The 19,396-nt window shown below is 39.0% G+C and overlaps 1 protein-coding gene across 2 annotated transcripts; it reads left to right on the top strand.

Moving 5' to 3' along the window:
* The first annotated feature begins 430 nt into the window (after positions 1 to 430).
* On the top strand, positions 431 to 19,373 carry LOC149830668 (E3 ubiquitin ligase PQT3-like). Of its 2 annotated transcripts, XM_090016672.1 has the most exons (15): positions 431 to 1,856; positions 2,976 to 3,075; positions 3,378 to 3,462; positions 3,654 to 3,814; positions 3,975 to 4,054; positions 5,230 to 5,295; positions 5,417 to 5,573; positions 5,655 to 5,803; positions 9,219 to 9,386; positions 9,563 to 9,874; positions 10,260 to 10,301; positions 10,406 to 10,655; positions 10,771 to 10,896; positions 11,696 to 11,777; positions 18,739 to 19,373. In XM_090016672.1, exons 1-15 carry the CDS (start codon positions 1,691 to 1,693, stop codon positions 19,243 to 19,245), a joined length of 2,451 nt encoding a protein of 816 aa, XP_089872798.1. In that variant the 5' UTR covers positions 431 to 1,690; the 3' UTR covers positions 19,246 to 19,373. The 2 variants fall into 2 exon arrangements, with proteins under 2 accessions (XP_089872798.1, XP_089872799.1); XM_090016673.1 differs by lacking the exon at positions 5,230 to 5,295 and having other exon boundaries at positions 1,550 to 1,856.
* Positions 19,374 to 19,396: the final 23 nt, after the last annotated feature.

Raw genomic sequence — 19,396 nt, 5'->3', positions numbered from 1 at the left:
GAATCACATTTTGTTTTACATTTGAGTGAGATTCCAAGTTACATGTTTGGTTAGCTGCGCAAATGAAATTCATTTATCAAATTTGCATGAGAATCCAAATCACATTTGTGTGCAACCAACCAAACACCGTGACCATGAGTGCCTGGATACACCGACGTATCCTGATAAACAGGATACCAGGGGGAAATGCATCTTGCTCCATAATTTAATTTCCCACATTATCTTGTTTTTCTGGATAAGTGGACGGTTTCGCTTCTCAAGCGATCATTCGAGATTTTAAGAAGCTCCTGGTAACTGTGGTAATTGCAGAAATGCGGTTTTCAGTAAATCTTGATTGGCTTGTTCCGTTTCCGTAGAGAAAAAAAAAACCGCGAGATGGAGGAAAACGTGGTAGCCTATAAATAGCGGACCCGCTTTGCGCAACGCTTCTGAAGATCGGCATCTTTCCCTTTGCCTTTCCTCTTACCCTTTTAACGCGTCACTCCCCTGAGCCAAGAAAACCCTAATACTTCCCCCATCGTCTTCTTCTTCCTCAAGAAATTCGATCCGAGATAAAACCCTAATTTCTCTTTCTGCGTTCTCGAGCTCTTCATCCCTTCTTCGTGGATAAATTCCTCTCTCGCTTGAGCGAATCGCTACTTTTCGTCTCTCAGTGCGCCTTCTTCTATCGAGCCATCGAAAAAACCCTAGATCCATCTGCCTTTTCCTCCTTTGTTTTCTTTTTCGTGTGCAGATCGACTTGATTTGGCAATTTTCCTCCGGTCGATCGATTGCCTGGGCAATCGGTTCCCTAATTCTCCTTCTTCTTGGATTTCTGTTTTTTTATTTTGATTGGCGATTGTGTGGAGTTTTGCAGCTATTTGGCTGTTGCGGAGGCGTGTTTTGGTCTTTAGAGGAGAGTCCCATCGATCATCAGTACCTTTGGAGTCTAGCGTCGTTCTCCTTGTTTTTTCACCTTTATGCAGTGGTGGAAACGCTAGTTTTTCTTTATTGATCTTCTTTGAGCTGGGTTGTGCTTGGAATTCTGCGAGTGGTGGATTTTTGTTCTTGATCGGCGATCCCGTGGAGTTTTGCAGAGACTTGGTGGCTCTGGAGGCGTATCTTGGTATTTGGATGTAAAAAACTCCGATTTTTAAATCAGAGATCATTGCGTCCTGTTTCTCTCGTTCAGATACAATTTGGCGATCCAAGCAGTTGCTTTTTTGAACTTGGAATTTTGAAGATCGGATTGAAGAGGCTGCTTCTTCGGCGTTGGACGTCTACGTCGAGATCCAAATCTCTTATTCATCCATTTCTTTGATGCAAATTCTTTGCATATGCTTCAGAGGGATCTCATCAGGCTGTTTGGTAATCTCTGATTGGATTTCTATTCTTTGATGCATCCGAATTGAGGTCTTTTCTGGAAGGTTGGGCACAGAAGTTACCTTTTCTGTCCGCTCTGGTAGATTTTGGAGGCATCGAAGCAGTGTCTTGCATCTGTTTGTTGTTCATCGGGTTTGAGGAAAAGGATATGATAAGTTGTATCTATAATTTGTTTAGCTTAATATCAGGCTATTTTTTTTGTTTTTAGTTTCTGCTCTTTTTAGGGCAATTGTTCTATACGCTTTATTATTGTTATTCTTATTTGAGAAAGAAAAAAGGCAAAGAAAAAGGAAGAGAAGAAAGATAAAACGAAAGAGAAAAAGAGATAATGGCTATATATTTTAAGTTTAAGAGTGCAAAGGACTATGACTCTATACCCATTGACGGCCATTTCGTATCCATCGGGAACTTGAAAGAAAAAATATTTGAATCCAAGCATTTGGGCAGGGGTACGGATTTTGACCTCGTGGTGTCAAATCCCAACACTGAGGAAGGTTGGTTTCTTTGCTTTTGCAATTTAAATTCAATTTGAATTGCTGCTCATTATTTAGTGCGTATTGGATGTGGCTTTGATCATTATATGGTTATACATATAAATGGCCCAGTTGCAAAGTGATGGATTCTTTTTGTCACCTGTTGCAGTTTGATCTTTCTGTGGTCATATTGGGAAGAGTGAGTGTTGTAGGGTCTTCTTATTTGGTTGTTATCAGGGGTATTATGTTCATTCTTAGCATTGTGAATTTTTTGAAATCTTGTAAGACCACCAATGGTTGGATAATTTGAATGGTTTTGGGGTTCTTGAGAAGGAGGGGTGGGGGATAGGAGAGATCTGTGAAGCTGAAAGAGATGAGGGGGTCGAGCCTAGCTGTTGGGTTTGGTGGAGGAGGTTGTTTTGAGTTGATATACACTTTGGAACTTAGTGTCCAGCAAAATGCTCGAGTTTTGGCTTTAGGCAATACTGATTACAACATCTTTGTTTCCCGGATGACTCTGCAAGTCCATGTGGACATGGTTGGATTGCCTGATTTGAGTTCATTGCATGGTCAGTCAGTCCCAATTCCTACAATGAGTTACTAGGGAACTCTGGGTTGTACCTGATCATGCAGGCATGGCCAGAGTCTCAGGTTGAATCCCATGTATGCGATTATTAGTTCTGTGAGAACATGGTAGTTCATTTGCCGTACATGATTAATTTCTTGTATTCACTTGGGAATGAGAACTCCTACATTATCTCCAAACTGGAATTTTCAAAATTGACCCAATTTTTATTTTATATACTCTGAGAACTGTAAGTGGTATGCTTTTATGTTCTCCCCCAAAATCATTACTGTTTTTTGTGTTAATATTTAATACAAGGAATTCATTATGAACACATAGCTGTCAATAGGTGAGAAGCAAAATCATAGTTACTGAAATAAATTCAAGAATCAAAATCAAAGTTTTAGCATCTGGTATGGGCAAATGAAACTTTAATCCAATTTCCCACCTTCTTTGCTGAGTATCCAAAAAGAATATGATCCATCTGTATTGATGGGGAATTGCTCCATTCTGGCCACATGGATATATCTATTTTTTGCAGTTTTTTTTAGACATTGTCGCCTGTTGAATTTCAGAGTATCTCGATGAAGCAATGTTGCTGCCAAAGAACACATCTGTTCTGGTGCGCCGAGTTCCTGGAAGACCTCGCATGCGAATTGTAACTGAAAGAGAAGAGTACTACTGCTATCTCATGCTCTGTTTTCCAATCTTATGTTCTATTTTTGCAGACCCTTTTTCCTGAAAGGATGTGCAGACATTTGAGTATAATCTTTTTCTTTTGTTCTGGGGTTGTCCTTCCCCGCCCCTTTGTATGAATTGAATTGCCTGTTTGTGTTTGGGCTGGATCAGGAACTCTTAAGTTCTAAGACTTTTGCTGATATTTATCTTTTTGTTTCCACCGTCTGAGGTTAAGAATTCTTTGAACCTTCGAGTTATATTGAGAATCCTGAGGTCAGCTGTCTGTCTTATATGTGCAGGTCAAAGGAGACAGACAGCCACACAGATAAGGCTCAACAATCCAAGAGCAGTTTTCAGCTTCCTGGCCCTTCACAGACTAATTTTGTAAGCTTTGGCCTCTTGAATTATGTATATGCAGGTTGCCTGAAATCCTGCCCTTTGATTCCATTTTTTAGTTCATAGATGATCACTTCTTGCCTTCCACTGCTACTAGATTAATGTTGTGCATCATTCAGGTTGGATGCTTTTAAATGGTTGCTCATGTTATTGATAATCTGTTTTGATGGATTTTGCAGCCTGAAGAATCTGAGTGGGATGAATTCGGAAATGATTTATATGCTATCCCACAAGCCCCTCAAGTTCAGACCCCTCTAGTGCTGGAGTCTATCCCTAGCAAGATTGAGGAAGATGGCAAGATCAAGGCTCATATTGATATGGCTGACTTAGATTGGCAGCGGTAATTTGTTTATGTACTTATAGAACCATGATAGTTTCTACTTTTGGTATTTTTCTTATGTCTATTTGCTATGTTAATTGCTTAAGTAGACCAGCATTTTTTCTTCAAGTGTTTGGATGTAGTCATCGTCTTTTTCGTTTCTCTTCCTCTTCTTTGATAGGCAATTGCAGGAGGCATCGAGTTCAGGAAGAGGTTTCAGACGGGGCTTTGGAGGGAGAATGATGCCTGGCCGTGGATTTGGTAAGTTCCTTTCGCTTTTTACTCCATGAATGTCTGGTTATTGTCTTTGACATAGTGCTTGGTCGGTGCCTTGGAATTGGTTGAAGTTTTCTCTTGTCATTCTTAGTCATCAATAATTTGTTCTGGAAGGCCTTTCACTTGAGTGATTTATGTTACCAGCCTATATGATTCTCTGTTTTTAGGTGATTTTTTTTGTGTGGAAAATAACAATGTGTAGGCTGGAAACATTTTTCTAAGAAATTATGTGAATCCGGCTGTCTTTCTGTCTATCTTGTTTCAATAGGAAATGTACCAATTACTCCCCCCTGTTACACTCTGCATTAGTTGTCTAGGAAGTACTTTGATAATGTGCATATCTTGATAATGCTCATACAAAATGTATTGACCTTTTGATTTATGAAGTGTTATATATGCAAATATTTGATGCACTTGCATACAGCAGCTGCTTTTTATAATTGTTAAGCTTCTTTTGTAGTTGGGTTTTCAATCATTTCTCCATGTCCTCTGCCAAGGAGCTAGGTTGTCAGTATTAACAAGAAAAAATGTCTCAACTGTTAGGCTCTGAATTTGTATCTTCTCAAGTTCTGAAGGTTGATATTTCAATTCAAGCGTTATAAAGTTAGCAGTACTTTACCAACTTCATTTCCACATTACGTCATTCTTTTACTCATGTATGGTTTATTTTTACCATTTTGTGTAGGAATGCGTGATTGACAAAATGGTCTATCTAGTTCAAGACGTTTTTTAGTGTGTCAAAATACTTTGGAGAGCATTTGGTTCCTATTTAAACTACTTTATGATTCTCATTTTGCTTTTTCTTTTTTCACTCAAAAATTTCCACATTCAATATGTTTACCTATGATACAACTCATATTACCCTTCTTCAAGTTGTCACTGAAAATTGTTTGACTAGATTTGGATGATGTTATTTCATGTTCCAAATGCTCCTTCTGTTTGAACCAGAGTTTGAAACTAAAACCAGCTTTTTGTTGTCTATCCTTTTTTTTCTTAATCTTACCGTCACAATAGATATTTTGCTCTGATAGATGCTGAGAAAAATTCATATATATGATTCTTCCCATAAGTGCTCTATATTTGTGTGGCAGCAAGCGTTTAACAATAGTGATGTTATTGTTGTATGTTTTGATCTGAAAACCATATTCTTTTAATTGAAGGTCGGGGTGGGATGGAATCAAAAACACCTCCTCCAGGCTATGTATGTCACAGGTGCAAAGTTCCTGGTAACGTTCATTGGTGATTTTCATGCTGGTTCTTTTCCTTGTCATGAGGGCTTGGATCCTTCCAATCTTGACAATGAGGGTAGGGGGATCGCTACTTAATCATATTCTTTCCATCCTGTAGGACATTTTATTCAACATTGCCCCACAAATGGTGATCCAAATTATGACATTAAGAAGGTGAAACCGCCAACTGGTATCCCTAAATCAATGTTGATGGCAACCCCAGATGGCTCCTATGCTTTGCCAAGTGGTGCCGTTGCTGTCCTCAAGCCAAACGAGTAAGCATAACTCCGTCAATTTTAGTTTGTCAATTTAAGAGTGGTTGTTACAATTTATGTGAATTTTATCTTTTTGACCAGGGCTGCCTTTGAAAAAGAAATTGAGGGCTTTCCTTCTACCCGTTCTGTTGGTGAGCTGCCTGCTGAATTACGGTGTCCATTGTGCAAAGAAGTTCTGAAAGATGCTGTTTTCACAAGCAAGTGCTGCTATGAGAGCTTCTGTGACAAATGTATTCTTTTGCACTTTATCCATTTCGTTAGTTTGAGCTTCAAACTTATTGTGCACAATTCAAATGCCACTTGTACTGTGTAACTGTATTGTGGATATAGGATTTCGTGTCTGTCAAACATGTTTGTTTATTGTCTTCCATTGCTATTAATCATAATCACAAATATAAGCGATATTTTGAAAATATAGCTATAATATAGATGTAAAATCATAAAACTATATTAAAGGCAAAATATCACATTATTTTGAAAACATCAGAAATTTATATATGTCATAATCACTGTAACAAATATTGCAAGATTTATGAAAATCTTGCGATAATATTGCAAGAAATTGCCTGAAAGTTTAAAACGGCAATTTCTCGTGAGATTTTCAAAATATCGCAAGATTTATGAAAGAAACATAAATACCGCAATTTAAACACGATATTTACGTTTTAAACGACTATTTATCGTGAAAAAAACCATGTATTTTTATTTTTAAATATTTTTTATTAAGGAAGTTGATTGGTGTCTCGAGAAGGATTCAGAATCAATGTGGAATAAGATAGCGGGTGGCATGAGAAAGGTGGCTAAGGAGGTATTGGGTGAGTCTAAAGGCGGTGCACCGCTAGGTAAGGATACATCTTGATGGAACGAGGATGTCAAATTAGCTATTAAGGTTAAAAGAGAGTGTTATAGAAATCTAAGTAAGAGTCATGATAATGAGAATTTGGAGAAGTATATGATAGCAAAGAAGGAAGCAAAAAAATAGTTCGAAACGCGAGGGATAAGGTATATAAGGAGGTTTATGACAAGTTGGATACCAAAGAGGGCGAGAAGGATATTTATAGGCTTGCAAAGATGAAAGATAGGAGATCGAAGGATCTGGGTATGGTTAGATGTATCAAAGATGAAACACAAAGGGTTTTAGTCAAAGATGAGGAGATTAAGGAGAGATGGAAAGATTATTTTAATAAGCTATTTAATAGAAGTCATGCTCAGGATCTTGGAGACTTCTCCATTCCTTTTCATGAGATGAATTGTGACTTAATGCGTAAGATTCAAAAGAAAGAAATTGCAGAGGCTTTGAAGAAAATGAAATCAAGAAGGGCAGTTGGCTCAGATGGTATACCTATCGAGGCTTGGAAATGCTTGGGTGAGAAAGGTTTAGAATGGTTGACAAATCTTTTTAACAAGATTTGGCGGACAAATAAGATGCCTAATGAGTGGAGGAAGAGTACTTTGGTGCCTCTATATAAGAATAAGGGTGATATACAAGATTGCACAAACTATCGCGGTATAAAGCCCATGAGTCATACTATGAAACTTTAGGAGAGGGTGATTGAGTATAGGTTGAGGAAGGTTGTCATGATATCGGAGAATCAATTTGGTTTTATGCTTGAAAGATCAACTATGAAAGCTATACATCTTCTTAGACAGCTTATTGAGAGATATAGAGAGAGAAACAAAGATTTGCATATGGTTTTTATTGATTTGGAGAAGGCATACGATAGAGTACCTAAGGACGTTCTTTGGTGGACAATGATGAAGAAAGGTGTTTCTCTCAAGTACATTAGTATAATTAAAGATATGTACGAAGGAGTAGTAACCAATGTCCGCACTTGTGGAGGGGTGACAAACAATTTTCCTATAACGGTTGGGTTACATCAAGGATATGCATTAAGCCCTTTCCTTTTTGCTATAGTGATAGATGAACTTACGAGATCAATTCAAGAGAATGTGTCGTGGTGTATATTGTTTGCTGATGATATTGTTTTGATTGATGAGTCTAGAGCTGGGGTTAATGCTAAGTTAGAATTATGGAGACAAACTTTGGAAGCAAGAGGTTTTAAGTTGAGTAAGACAGAATATATTGAATGACGGTTTAGTAAGCAACAAAATAGTGATAGGAGTATAGTGAAGCTTGGTGAGCAAGAAATACCGGTGGATGACTGTTTCAAATATTTGGGATCTATCATTCAAAAGTAGGGAGAAATTGATGGAGATGTAAATCATAGGATAAAGGTTGGGTGGATGAAATAGAAAAGTGCAACTGGAGTGTTGTGCGATCGTAGAATGCCATTGCGGTTGAAGGAAAAGTTTTATAGGACGACAATTAGGCCCGCTTTACTATATGGTAGTGAATGTTGGGCTGCCAAGAGACATCATATTAAAAAAATGAGTGTAGCTGAGATGCGTATGCTTAGATGGATGTGTGGAAATACAATAAAAGATAAGATTCGAAACCAGGAGATACGTAAGAAGGTAGGCGTTGCATCCATTGAAAATAAGATGAGAGAGAATCGTTTATGGTGGTTTGGACATATTCGGCAAAGGCCTAATGATGCTCCAGTTAGAAGGATGGAGAAATGGGAAAATATATTATTTAAAAGAGGTCGGGGTAGGCCTAAGAAGACTTGGATGGAGATGATAGGAAAGGATATGAATGCTTTGAACCTCACCGAGGACATGGCATTGGATAGAAATGATTGGAGAAGAAGGATTCATGTGGAAGTCCCAGAATGATTTTCTTTTTTTGTTCATATTGCCGACCCCAATTGTTTTGGGATGAAGGCGTAGTTGTTGTTGTTATTGTTGTTGTGGTATTTTCTTATAAGAAATATTTTTTATATTTTATTTTTTTATTTTTTTATTGTCGAGATTTTTCCAAAAAATGTGAGATTTATGAAAAAAAATCAATTTCTCAAGAGTTTTTGACAAACGAGATTTTGCGGAAAAAAAGTTTGTCACTATGGTCATGATATTATTGCGATATTATCACGATAATATAGCGATATTATGACTTACCTTTTACTCTTACTCCTTTTCTTTTTTATATCTTAACTACATTTTTCTTCTTTCTTTTATATTTTTTTACTTATTTCTTTTATTATACATATATATTATCTAAACATGCTGTTATTTTGACTTATTTCTACCATTTTTTATATTTTTTTACGCATAGAGTATTTCTCGAGATTTATGAACTAAACCTATATTATCATGAGGAACTGCCTTGCCGAGATATAGCCGCCCGAGACTGATATTTGTGTCTATGCTATTAATGATGAACTTTGAAAAAATTTCTATTAGAAGTAGATCAGCAGAGTTATATTAGATTTTTTTTGTCTATTAATTGATTTTTGCTCTATGAACCATTTTGCATTGTGAAGGGACCTTACTTTTGTGTTAAACTTTTTTACAGTTAATTTAGATGGCTGTTGGCATTTATCTGCTGGAAAATTGTTACATACAATTATTTTCTGTAAGATTTTACAATGTTTGGTTGGAATGTGTAAGATAAATGTGCCTTTCCTTATTCGGCTTTGTTTTCCAAGCTCAAGGGTTTGCTGGTTTTTGTAGTGATGGGCCAATTTGATTTCCTTGATAGCTGCCAAGTCTTAGCTTCTTAATAATATTATTCATCTTCTTCAGGTATCAGGGAATATATAATCTCGCATTCAAAATGTGTTTGTGGAGCAACCAATGTACTTGCAGATGATCTACTGCCTAATAAAAGGCTTAGGGAGACGATCAATCGCATCTTAGAAACAAAAACGACTAGCAGTGCAGAAAATGCTGAAAACATGTTTCAGGTTCAAGGTCTGTAAATTATTATTGATATTGTTGTTGTTGATGATGCTGAAAGTAATAGTTTACTGCTTTTTGCATTTATTTTTTCTGATTATGCAAACACAACTATAGATCAGCACTATGATTGTGAGCATATTATTCTTTCACTAGATGGCAAGTCTAAGTGAGTTTCATTTGCATTATAGATATGGAATCTGCTCGCTGCCCTCAACCAATGCCACCATCTCCCACTCTTTCCGCTACTGCAAAGGAAGAGAACATGCAGACCGTCCCTAAAGAAAGTTCTCAAGTTTTGAAGGAGGATGTGGTCGAGGGCCTTGAGACAGCACCGGTTATTAGTGCTCCTCAGCAGTCGGTTGAGAAAAGTAAAGCAGTGAAAAATGTGAATCAAATGGAGGTCCCACATGAGTCTATGAGCATGAAGGATCCAGTTTCTCAGGAGAGTACTCCACAGGCAGAGGAGGAAGTCCAACAGAAGCTCCCTCTTGGCGATTCAGGTGCACATCTTATGAAGCAGGATGACTGCTCCTATATAAATCTGTGTCATGAGTATTACCAGAAGAAATAAACCTAGAAATTTTTATCATCTAATTTTTCTGCTTGTATTAACATATTTAATTACTCACCCATGGTCCTAATGGAGTTCTATAATCCATAGTATGGAGTTTGACATTTTCTGCTCATCCTATTCTTTTTAATTTCAGCTTCTGTAGAACTGTCTGATTCATTTGTGCATTTGAACGTTTGGATTCTCGTGGATGTTGTGCCCTACACATTTGTTATGGTTGTTCTGTGTTTTAGTTTGAATGTTATGATTTTGGATCATGGGCTGGTGAAGTATGTGCTTGTGAATATGTTTAATTTGTGAATTTCATGGTACAGGAAAAAGGAAGAAGAAAAAGAGACTCAGACCGCCTTCCAATCGTAAGTTCTCGTGTTTATATTTCTATATTTTAATATGCAAACCTGATTAACCAAACACTGCTGTATGGCTTGAGGTATGATTGTACCTTCTTTTCTTATTGCAGCAATGGACATGCAATGGAGACTTTCTCAAGATTTTGGTGCTGAGAACTCTGTCATGCCTGTTGGTCCTGCTGCCTATGGTGCATATTGGCCTGGGATGCAGTTTGGTTTGGATGGATATATGCCAGCTTATGGAGCTGCTATGCCATATATGGGTTATGCTCCATCCCCTTATGATGTATCTTTTGGAATGTTACCTCAGGATCCACTTGCTGCTTCTGGTTATATGTTGCCAGTTGTTCCTCCCCAGAGGTAACCCTGCTTGGATGTTTAATAACTTGACCAATTGTTTTACTTTATTGTTATTATGGTTAATACATGGTATGGCTGGGGTTAACAAATAAGAGTGGTTTGTATTTTCTTAAAGCCTTAGGGAGTTTCCAGAGTATGGTGTTGGTGTGAACCCCACACGTCCATTAATGACCAGAGAAGAGTTTGAAGCTCGAAAAGCTGATCTTAGACGACGACGGGAGTCTGAACAGCGAAGTGAGAGGTAATCTTGAAAAGCTAATCATCTCTTGTTCATATACGTAAGGCCTTATGCATCAATATTATGTTATTAAGCGACTTCACTTACTAATAACGTCATGTCATTCAATCCATCTGTTATATCTGCTCTGGCCTTGATTTATCAGTGCTTTAGCTTTTGATAGTATGAAAATTTTCAAGTTCTCAGTTATTTTTAACTAGTCTCTATAGTTAAATATCTTTGGACTGGTTATTTGTAGCTGATGAGCTGCATTTCTGGGCAGTTAAGTCATTATTCCTGCATCATTTTGCAAAACTTGGTTTTTAGAGTGGAAAAAGGTTGTGGAGATTGTAGCCTTCTTACATGACCTATGGTCCGGAATGCGCAGAAGCTTGTTGGGCTGCTTTATTTGGTGAATAACATGGGGAACATTTGTTGTCAACTTGGGTGACTTTGCTATTAGAGATGCTGTTAGTTCTCAGCCTTTATTCATTAACAGACAGGCTGAGGGATTTATGCCTGTAATTTGTCATTTTTTTGTGTTTGTTGCTTGTTGAAAGCTGAAAGCTACTGTAATCTTGGAGTTGAAAACTGAAAAGCCGTGGGTATGATTTATCAGGATACTCGATCATAATTATTTTTAGCAAATAATTATGGTTAATGTCCATGGATTTAAGGTCGATAATTATGAAAATTTGTGGGACTGGTTCTTTAATCATCTTAATGTAATGAAACACTATCATAAGTCCATAGCATGGTAGCTTTTGATTGCTTCTCTCTCATGGTTGGTTTCAGTTGAATAATCATAGTCTTTGATGTGCAGGGAGAGCTCCAAAGACAGAGACCGCGGCATTAGAGAAGTAAACACCTATGCTGATGCACATCCATCGATGAAAAAGAAACCTGTATGTATTTTCATTCTGTATCTGTTAAACTTTCAATGGAAGTTTCGCTACCATCTCTGCTTTGGGTTAAATTATCAGCCTACCGTTATATTTGGTCAAGGACAAGAGAGGGCCTCGGATACAAGAGAACCTTACAATCTTGGGGTCATTTCTATTTAAATATGTCCTCCGGATTTTGGTAGTCCTTGGCTGAGATATTTTATCCCAGGTAGTTTCTATTAGAGCCTGAGGTTTGAGATGGTTGGATCCATATCACTCACGTCAGTGTTCATGATGTTACTGTTCATGACGTTACTGTTCATGTCTCCTAGTTTGCTATTGTATTTTATTATATATTGTGTTCTTAATCTATCCTTTATTAGTCTTTTTGTATTTTGTGTTAATAAGGGTGTTTTAGTAAAGATGTATTTTAGTGTAAAGTGAATATAAATAGTCACAATGAAGCATGATTTTCCCATATTGGGAATCGTGAGATTTCAGCTTTCTCTTGTCTTCTTTCTCTCTTTAGGAACTTTAGAAAACCTAAATTTAATATGGTATCAAAGTCATTATCCGGAGTGGAGCTAGAAAATCTTGGTGACCTTCAAGATTCAATCTTCTTTTCTCTAGGTAACAATTGAGTTTTTTGTTTTCTTCTCTCTTCCTCTCTTTTCTTTTTTTTTCTCTCAAATCTGTCTCTTCTCTTGGTTCTTGATTCTTAAATCATATTTGCGTATTTCTTGATTCTCTAATCTCTCTTTATCTTTGTTTTCTTTTTGTTTCTTCCCCTTCAAATCAGATCTGCGTATTTCTTGACTCTTTTTCTTTCTAAGATCTTGGATTTGAAATCTCTTTTATAAAGTTTGGCTTGTTTGTGTTTTGTGTCACATTTTTCTGGCTGAACCAGATTTATCAGTCTAAAAAATATATTAGATTTAAAAAACAGATTGACGTCACTTAAAGCCAAGGATTCCTGTTTTGGACCATTCAACAAAAAAAAGGATTCCAAGTTGACCTTGGTGTGTGATTTCATTAAGATATTCTATTTGCAGCGGCATATTTGATTTAATGTTCACCTTCCTTTTTAGAAAAAAAAGGACATGATTGTTATTGGTGCCAATTATTGTTGTTAATTTTTGGCATCTTGGTTACTGATTATCTTATTTTCTTCTTTAATTATTTGCTGCCTTGGGTTGTTTTGCATTAATTCTTTATTCACCGGCCATGGATTAAGTTCCTCCTTAGGATCCATCTCTGCTAACTTTTTTGGCTAATTAATTTCTAAAAAATTGAATAACTTAACTACCTTACCTGGAAAAGATCAATTATTCCTTTTATTAAGTGTCAGGATCTCGTTGTTCACCTCGATGGATCAGTTGTTGCTCCATATGAGTTTCTTATGCAGAAAGATAAAGATAATAAAGGGGCTGCAACTGCAATGAGGACCGTTAGAAATCTAGATTTTGTAACGAAGAAAGATCAAGCCTTAGTGGCCTACATCACTTCGACCATATCTCAGAAGGTATTGGTGGCAATTCCAGATGATTACATTGCAGTAATGTTATGAAATACATTACGACAAACCTACTCACAGATTTCAGAGGCCAAGATCATTTATTTGAAAAGAGAATTTCAGATATTGAAGGAGACATCCATGTCTATTATGAAATATTTCAACAACATCAAGTCCATTACAGATCAACTAGCGTTAATTTCATGTCAAGCTTTAGAGAAGGACAAAATCCAGCAAGATCTATGTGGCTTGAGACCTGAATTTCATGTGTTGTCCACTACTTTACAGTATATTGTGACCGTTTGTACTTTTAATGACATGAAGGCCAAACTCTTCAATTATGAGATGTCGTTGAAAGGGATGTCAGATACACAAAAGACTTGAGCAAATTCCCATGATGTGTTGTTTACGGGATCCTTTTCAAGTCGACGACGTGGTAGAGGTAGAGGTTACAATCAGAGAGGTCGAGGAATTCTTCTTACTCTCAACATCTCTCTAGGAGGCAGATGTGCTTAATAACATTCTTACATGCTACATTTACAAGAAGAAAGGACATGTAAAAGCAAAGTGTTAGTTCAAAGATGATCCGAGGTACAATCCTGAAGCTAAAGGCAAATATTTACCTAAGGATCAAGGGTAAAACAAGAGAAAAATTGGCCCAAACAAGGAGCTTTTGTTGGCTACCATTTTCATACTTAGTTTCAAGCAAAACGATAGGGTGTTTGGTATGTTGATTCAGGAGTTGTCAGCTTTTGTTGGATACCATTTCCATGTCACAGGTGACGCAGGTGAATACTCCAAACTGAATCCTTATTTTGGTAAAAATAAGGATTGTATATCAGTCCACCCATCAGAAACAAGACACTCCATGTCGTTTTCATGCAATTTTTTTGGTCTCTAATAAGTCTTCAATTCTATTTTTTTCTTCTGCAAGAACGATTGTTCTTAGTTTTTTTGAACTAAGAGGCACATAACCACTCAAATTACAATTAGCCAAAGATGTAATTATATATTTTCAGTATTGACTTCTAGCTACATTAAAAGGAATTGAGCTTGAGTAAAAGAATCGACCAATCTTTTTATCAATTTCTGCTCTTGCCATGTTTTTGAATGACTCTTGTATTGTTTTATTGTTTTTCATCTTTCTTTTCTTCAAAAGCTCTTCTTGTACATCACTAGCAATAGGAAAAGACAGATTAATCGAATCGCTTCTCATCTCTGCAATTTTCTTCTTTTCAACTTTCTCTTGTTCTTTCTTTAATTGCTTTAACAAGTCTTTGTCAACCCCAGAACATACCTTAATTTCTTGACCACGAATATGCAAAAGATGTGCTTTCACATGCGTATAAGAACCCGTGAAGACAGTCTTACATAGATTACAATTAAACTGCACATTCCCACCACTACCACTAGCTTTTATTCCTTTTGTCACAAGCCTCCAAAGTGGTTGAGAAACTTCTAATTCAGGGTTAGAACTTGAACCAAATGTATTGACACTGCCACTAGAACTCACAATTATATCTGAAAAGTGAAAACTGAAAAGAAAATACGTAAATAAAGTTAATAAACACTTTAAAAAATAGTAACAGGAGCTCCACCCCTCTAATTGTATGCCTGACATAAAATAATAGAGGTGCCTCCTGTCAAAAAACTGTTTGTGGTTGCAGTGAGCAACACGTGCCACAACCGTTGCTCTGTGCCGCTGCTATGCGCGCATCAAGAAGCGCACGCAAGCGCATGTTGCAGTGTGGCCTGCCAAACTGCATGTCCAAGCCCTCTGGCAAGATGCACAAGGAACCTTGCAGTTGAGCTGTTAACACCGAGTAGGGACACGATTCCGCTGTGGCAAAGGGAAAGCAAATACAAAGACCCAAAAGGGCAACAGCCGTGCAAACAAACATGTGCAAGCCCTTTGGCAAGATGCACAAGGAACCTTGCAGTTGAGCTGTTAACACCAAGTAGGGACACGATTCCGTTGCGGCAAAGGGAAAGCAAACACAGATCTGAGGCAGGGGAGCCCCTGTCGAAAAATAAACTGAGGCAGGGGGCGGAGCCCCCTACTGGAACACATATCCGACGCAGGGGGCAGCTCCCTGCTGGAAAATAGATTTGAGGCAGGGGATCCTCTGTCGAAAATAAACTATGGTAGGCGCCTCCGCCCCCTGTCGGAAAACACGAACGAGGCAGGGGAGCCCATTGCCGAAAAATAAACTATGGCAGGGGTCTCCGCCACCTGCCGAAAATCAAGAATGAGGTAGGGGGCAGAGCCCCCTATCGGAAAACACGAACAAGACTGGGGGAGCCCCATGCCGGACGAAGAGGAGGAAGAACGGAAGAGGAAGGAGGGCATACCTGAGACTGAGATGACCGGTGGCTGGGGTAGAGGGTGGCTGGCGTCGCCTGCGGCTACGGTGGTCGGGGTCTGGATCGTCGGCGAGACTGAAGGGATTGAGGACTACCAGACTGTTGGGGAAGAGGAAAAGATCGGTAGGGATGGGTTTGTCGTACGCCCCTTCCCCTGTCGTACGCCCCTCTTTAGGGTTCAGCGGCCCCGACACCGATAGCATTTTTTATCCGAGTTGGGTTTGGATCCAGACCCGACTCAAGTCCAAAGTGAATTTCAAATATGGACCTTTATAGATTCATTTTCAAAAGTTGACCGAGTCTATAAAGTGGACGGACTCGGCCCAGATGCGTTGACCGAGTCTGACACTTATTGACCGAGTCCGCCCCGTGTCTGAAGCTGCACCCGTGTCGGGGCGTGTCGATGCGGGGGCGTTGACCGCCTAGCCGAGTCCGTGTGACAGATTTTGTTATATATTGTGTTCCTAAACTATCCTTTATTAGTCTTTTTGTATTTTGTGTTAATAAAGGTGTTTTATTAAATATGTATTTTAGTATTAAGTGAATATAAATAGTCACAATAAGGCACGATTTTCCAATATTGAGAATCGTGAGGGCTCAGCCCAAACCTTTCTTTTGTCTTCTTTCTCTGTGCAGGAACCTCAAAAACTAAATCTAACAGTTTCTGATTATTTTTCCCAAATTTGTTCTTTCCCTGTATGCATGTGCAGGTACAAGTGCTCTGGTATATGTGTGTGTGTGTGCTCCTTCTTGCTTGTGTGCACGCATCCACACCTGCATACACTTATCTGGTTATAATTCTATGTTTTCTGTGTTGAAGTATCAACGCACTGTTATGTGCATACGACTAGTATACGTGTACATTAAACTGTGTTGGTGCGATTTGGTAGACATGATGAATCTGTTTAGTGCGGATGTAAGGTTCAGGTGTTTAGGTGGTTGTCAATCCAGGTACTTTGTTAAACATTGCTGCTAAGCATGAATGCGCGTGCTAAGAACTAACATGCAGCAGCTTAATGCGGTGCCACTGGCAACATCGCTGCACAATGTTGCGTCTAATGTACGCTGATCTTGCATTTAGCTAGCCCATCTGCACGAACTCATTCATGACCAACGTAACAATATGTTCTACCTTCATGTTATGTAAGTAGGCTACCTCCACACCGTGATAGCTACTACGGTTACAGGTCCTACAAACCTATGGTTTTGCAGGAGTTTTATGTGAACAAACCCAATAGGCAGGAGAAAATTAGGAATCCTATGGGGGGCGATTGGAAGCCTTGGATCTCTGATCTGAGGAACTGAGTTGATGTGGGGTGGTGCAGCCCCATAGCCGATCCGTGGTTATTCAGACAAGGTACCTGTGTATCAACCATGAGGCTTATGGAGCTTACTAATGTAGGCCCAGTATGAATATGTTTAATGAGTGTAGTCTTGAAGATTTCTACGAGCTCAGAGCCAACTATTATTTTGCCGTTGCTCTGTTTGGGGAGCAGGTGTTGGATCATAGATAAGAGGGCTGATGGGACTGGAGAGGAAAATTGTTATGATAATGGAAATGTCAACTACATCATTTTTTATGATCTAGTTGAAATTGGGATGAGAAGTCATTTCCGCTCCCCATCTCCCAAATCCGGGTTTACCAAACAAGCTGTGGGGTAGGGGATTCAGTGAATCTCCCTCTCAAATTCAGCTCCCAAACAGAGCCTTGCTGAAAGAGATGGTATCCATGTCGTGAATCATCATGCTTGATGGAGCTAATATTTACATGCATTTGCTGACTTGGCTGCCATTGGATTTAATTGCTCTTTGTTGCAAAAGGCTAAGTTGCTGCTGTCTGAAATTTTCTCCGGTGCTGTTGAAGGCTCGCCACCTCTGGCTTTACGATTTGATTCTTGTGCTCATGGCACATTAAGGTGCTTCATGTTTGATGAAGTCACAAAAGGCTAGCCTTCCTCAGCCTGGGTTTATCTACGATGATGTAGTGCAAATCAAATGGATGCGTCGGCTGTGGTCCGGTCGTATAGAACCTTTCAGGCCATGCATGATATTTTCATTTGATTTGCAGCACATGTATTTCAGTGCCTGAATTCATCCGGATGAGGTGGATGGCATCTCTTGTTGCAAAGTCGAAGCTGGGTGCTTCCTGGTGGTCTGGGTGGGGGGGATTCAAGGATTTTACCAGCCGGAGGCCAGTCAATGTGTGGTGGGCAGTTTTTTTCCGTGGATTATCCAAAAAAAACCTCTTTATTTATTATGCTGTGGTCCTCATCAGATGTGTTTTCATATATATATATATATATATATATATATATATAGAGAGAGAGAGAGAGAGAGGTGGTCCTTGTACCTCCTCGAAAACGAGGGGTCTGCGTGACATGTCCCGTTCTATGGGTGCTCTGCATTTTTGCACGCCTCCCAGGGTCGTAGGCTTGTTTTAAAGTTATAGTGCTCGACATTTACGGTTCTTGGAGCCGGTTTCACGGAACGAAATTTCTGTTGTGCAAGCGCGGTAACAAATCTTTTCGCAATATTTTAAGACTAATAAAGTCTTGAAAATTCGCTATATTTAAAAATATTTTTAATTGTGAAAATGTTTTCTTTTCCATCTTCCAATATTTGAATTTATCACGAAATTTTCCCTTTCCTAGAGAGTTACCCGGAACATAACGTGGAGAAGTTCCTCTGTTTTACAAAGGCGGGCGTATATTTTGTGTTAACCAAAACTTGTGTATCGTGATTTATTTCCTGTTTGGGATTTGGGAGTCAAAATGTACTGCGCGAATCCGCGGAGTCGGCCTCCAATCAAAATGTACTTCCTCGTGTTTTCACGTCAAATTTTTATCGATTTGACTAGCTTCACGTGGTTCCAGGAGTATTTATCAATTTCTTTTTTTTCTGATGACGTAAGCAATAGAGATAAGGGGAAAAAATAAAGTTGGTCGTGGTGCTCGGTCTATGTTTACAGTCCTTTTTTGATCTCTCTCTATATATATATATAATGGTGGGTCCTGAAATATTTTAGGAAAAAATGTATGTTTTCATTGTGCATTTACTGTTAGAAAAGAATGGATCACTAATAGTGTGATTTGCGCTTGATTGCAGAGACTGATGTCTCAGGCTGCGAGTTTTGACCGATCCGAAAGAACAATCAGTCCTCCGCCGAGTCGTGATGTGGACTCGGCTCGCCTGTCACCGAGAGCAGCCGTGAAGCGTAAACCCGAACATGATGAGTATCCGATCTCTGACACGAAATTGGCTGACCGGAAGCAGAAGGGCAGTGTCTTCTCGCGCATTAGCTTCCCGGATTCCGCAGATACCAGCAAGAAGCAAAAGGGGCATGAGCAGGTGAACGGTTTGAAGGAACAAGATGCTACCGCACTCGGCGGTGCTCGATCTCACCACGACGATCGGGGGAAGCAGAGCAGCCGGAGATCTAGCCACGATTATGATTATGGTGACGAAGAGGATTCACACTTCAAGAGGAGGGGTTCGTCGTCGTCGTCCCGATACAAGGCGGATGAGCACGAGTGGGAGGAGGCTCGGAGGCAGGAGTATGGTCGAGGCTATGACCGCCCGCGGGAGCGAGAGCGATCGACTAGGCATAAATGAGTTAGTGGTGGTGTGCATTGCGTTTTGCATATACTCCATAAAGGGCTTCACACCGATGGAAGAGAGCGTCTGTAAGACGGAATAGATTTCCCTTATATCACCATTATATCAATGAATTTGTTTTCTAATCATGTTCTCTCGCCCCAGGAGG

The sequence above is a fragment of the Nuphar pumila genome, chromosome 8, assembly GCF_984573655.1.
Source record: "Nuphar pumila chromosome 8, dmNupPumi1.hap1.1, whole genome shotgun sequence".
Taxonomy (NCBI): domain Eukaryota; kingdom Viridiplantae; phylum Streptophyta; class Magnoliopsida; order Nymphaeales; family Nymphaeaceae; genus Nuphar; species Nuphar pumila.
The sequence above is the reverse complement of the archived record's forward strand: the minus strand, read 5'-3'. Positions and strand labels throughout refer to the sequence as shown.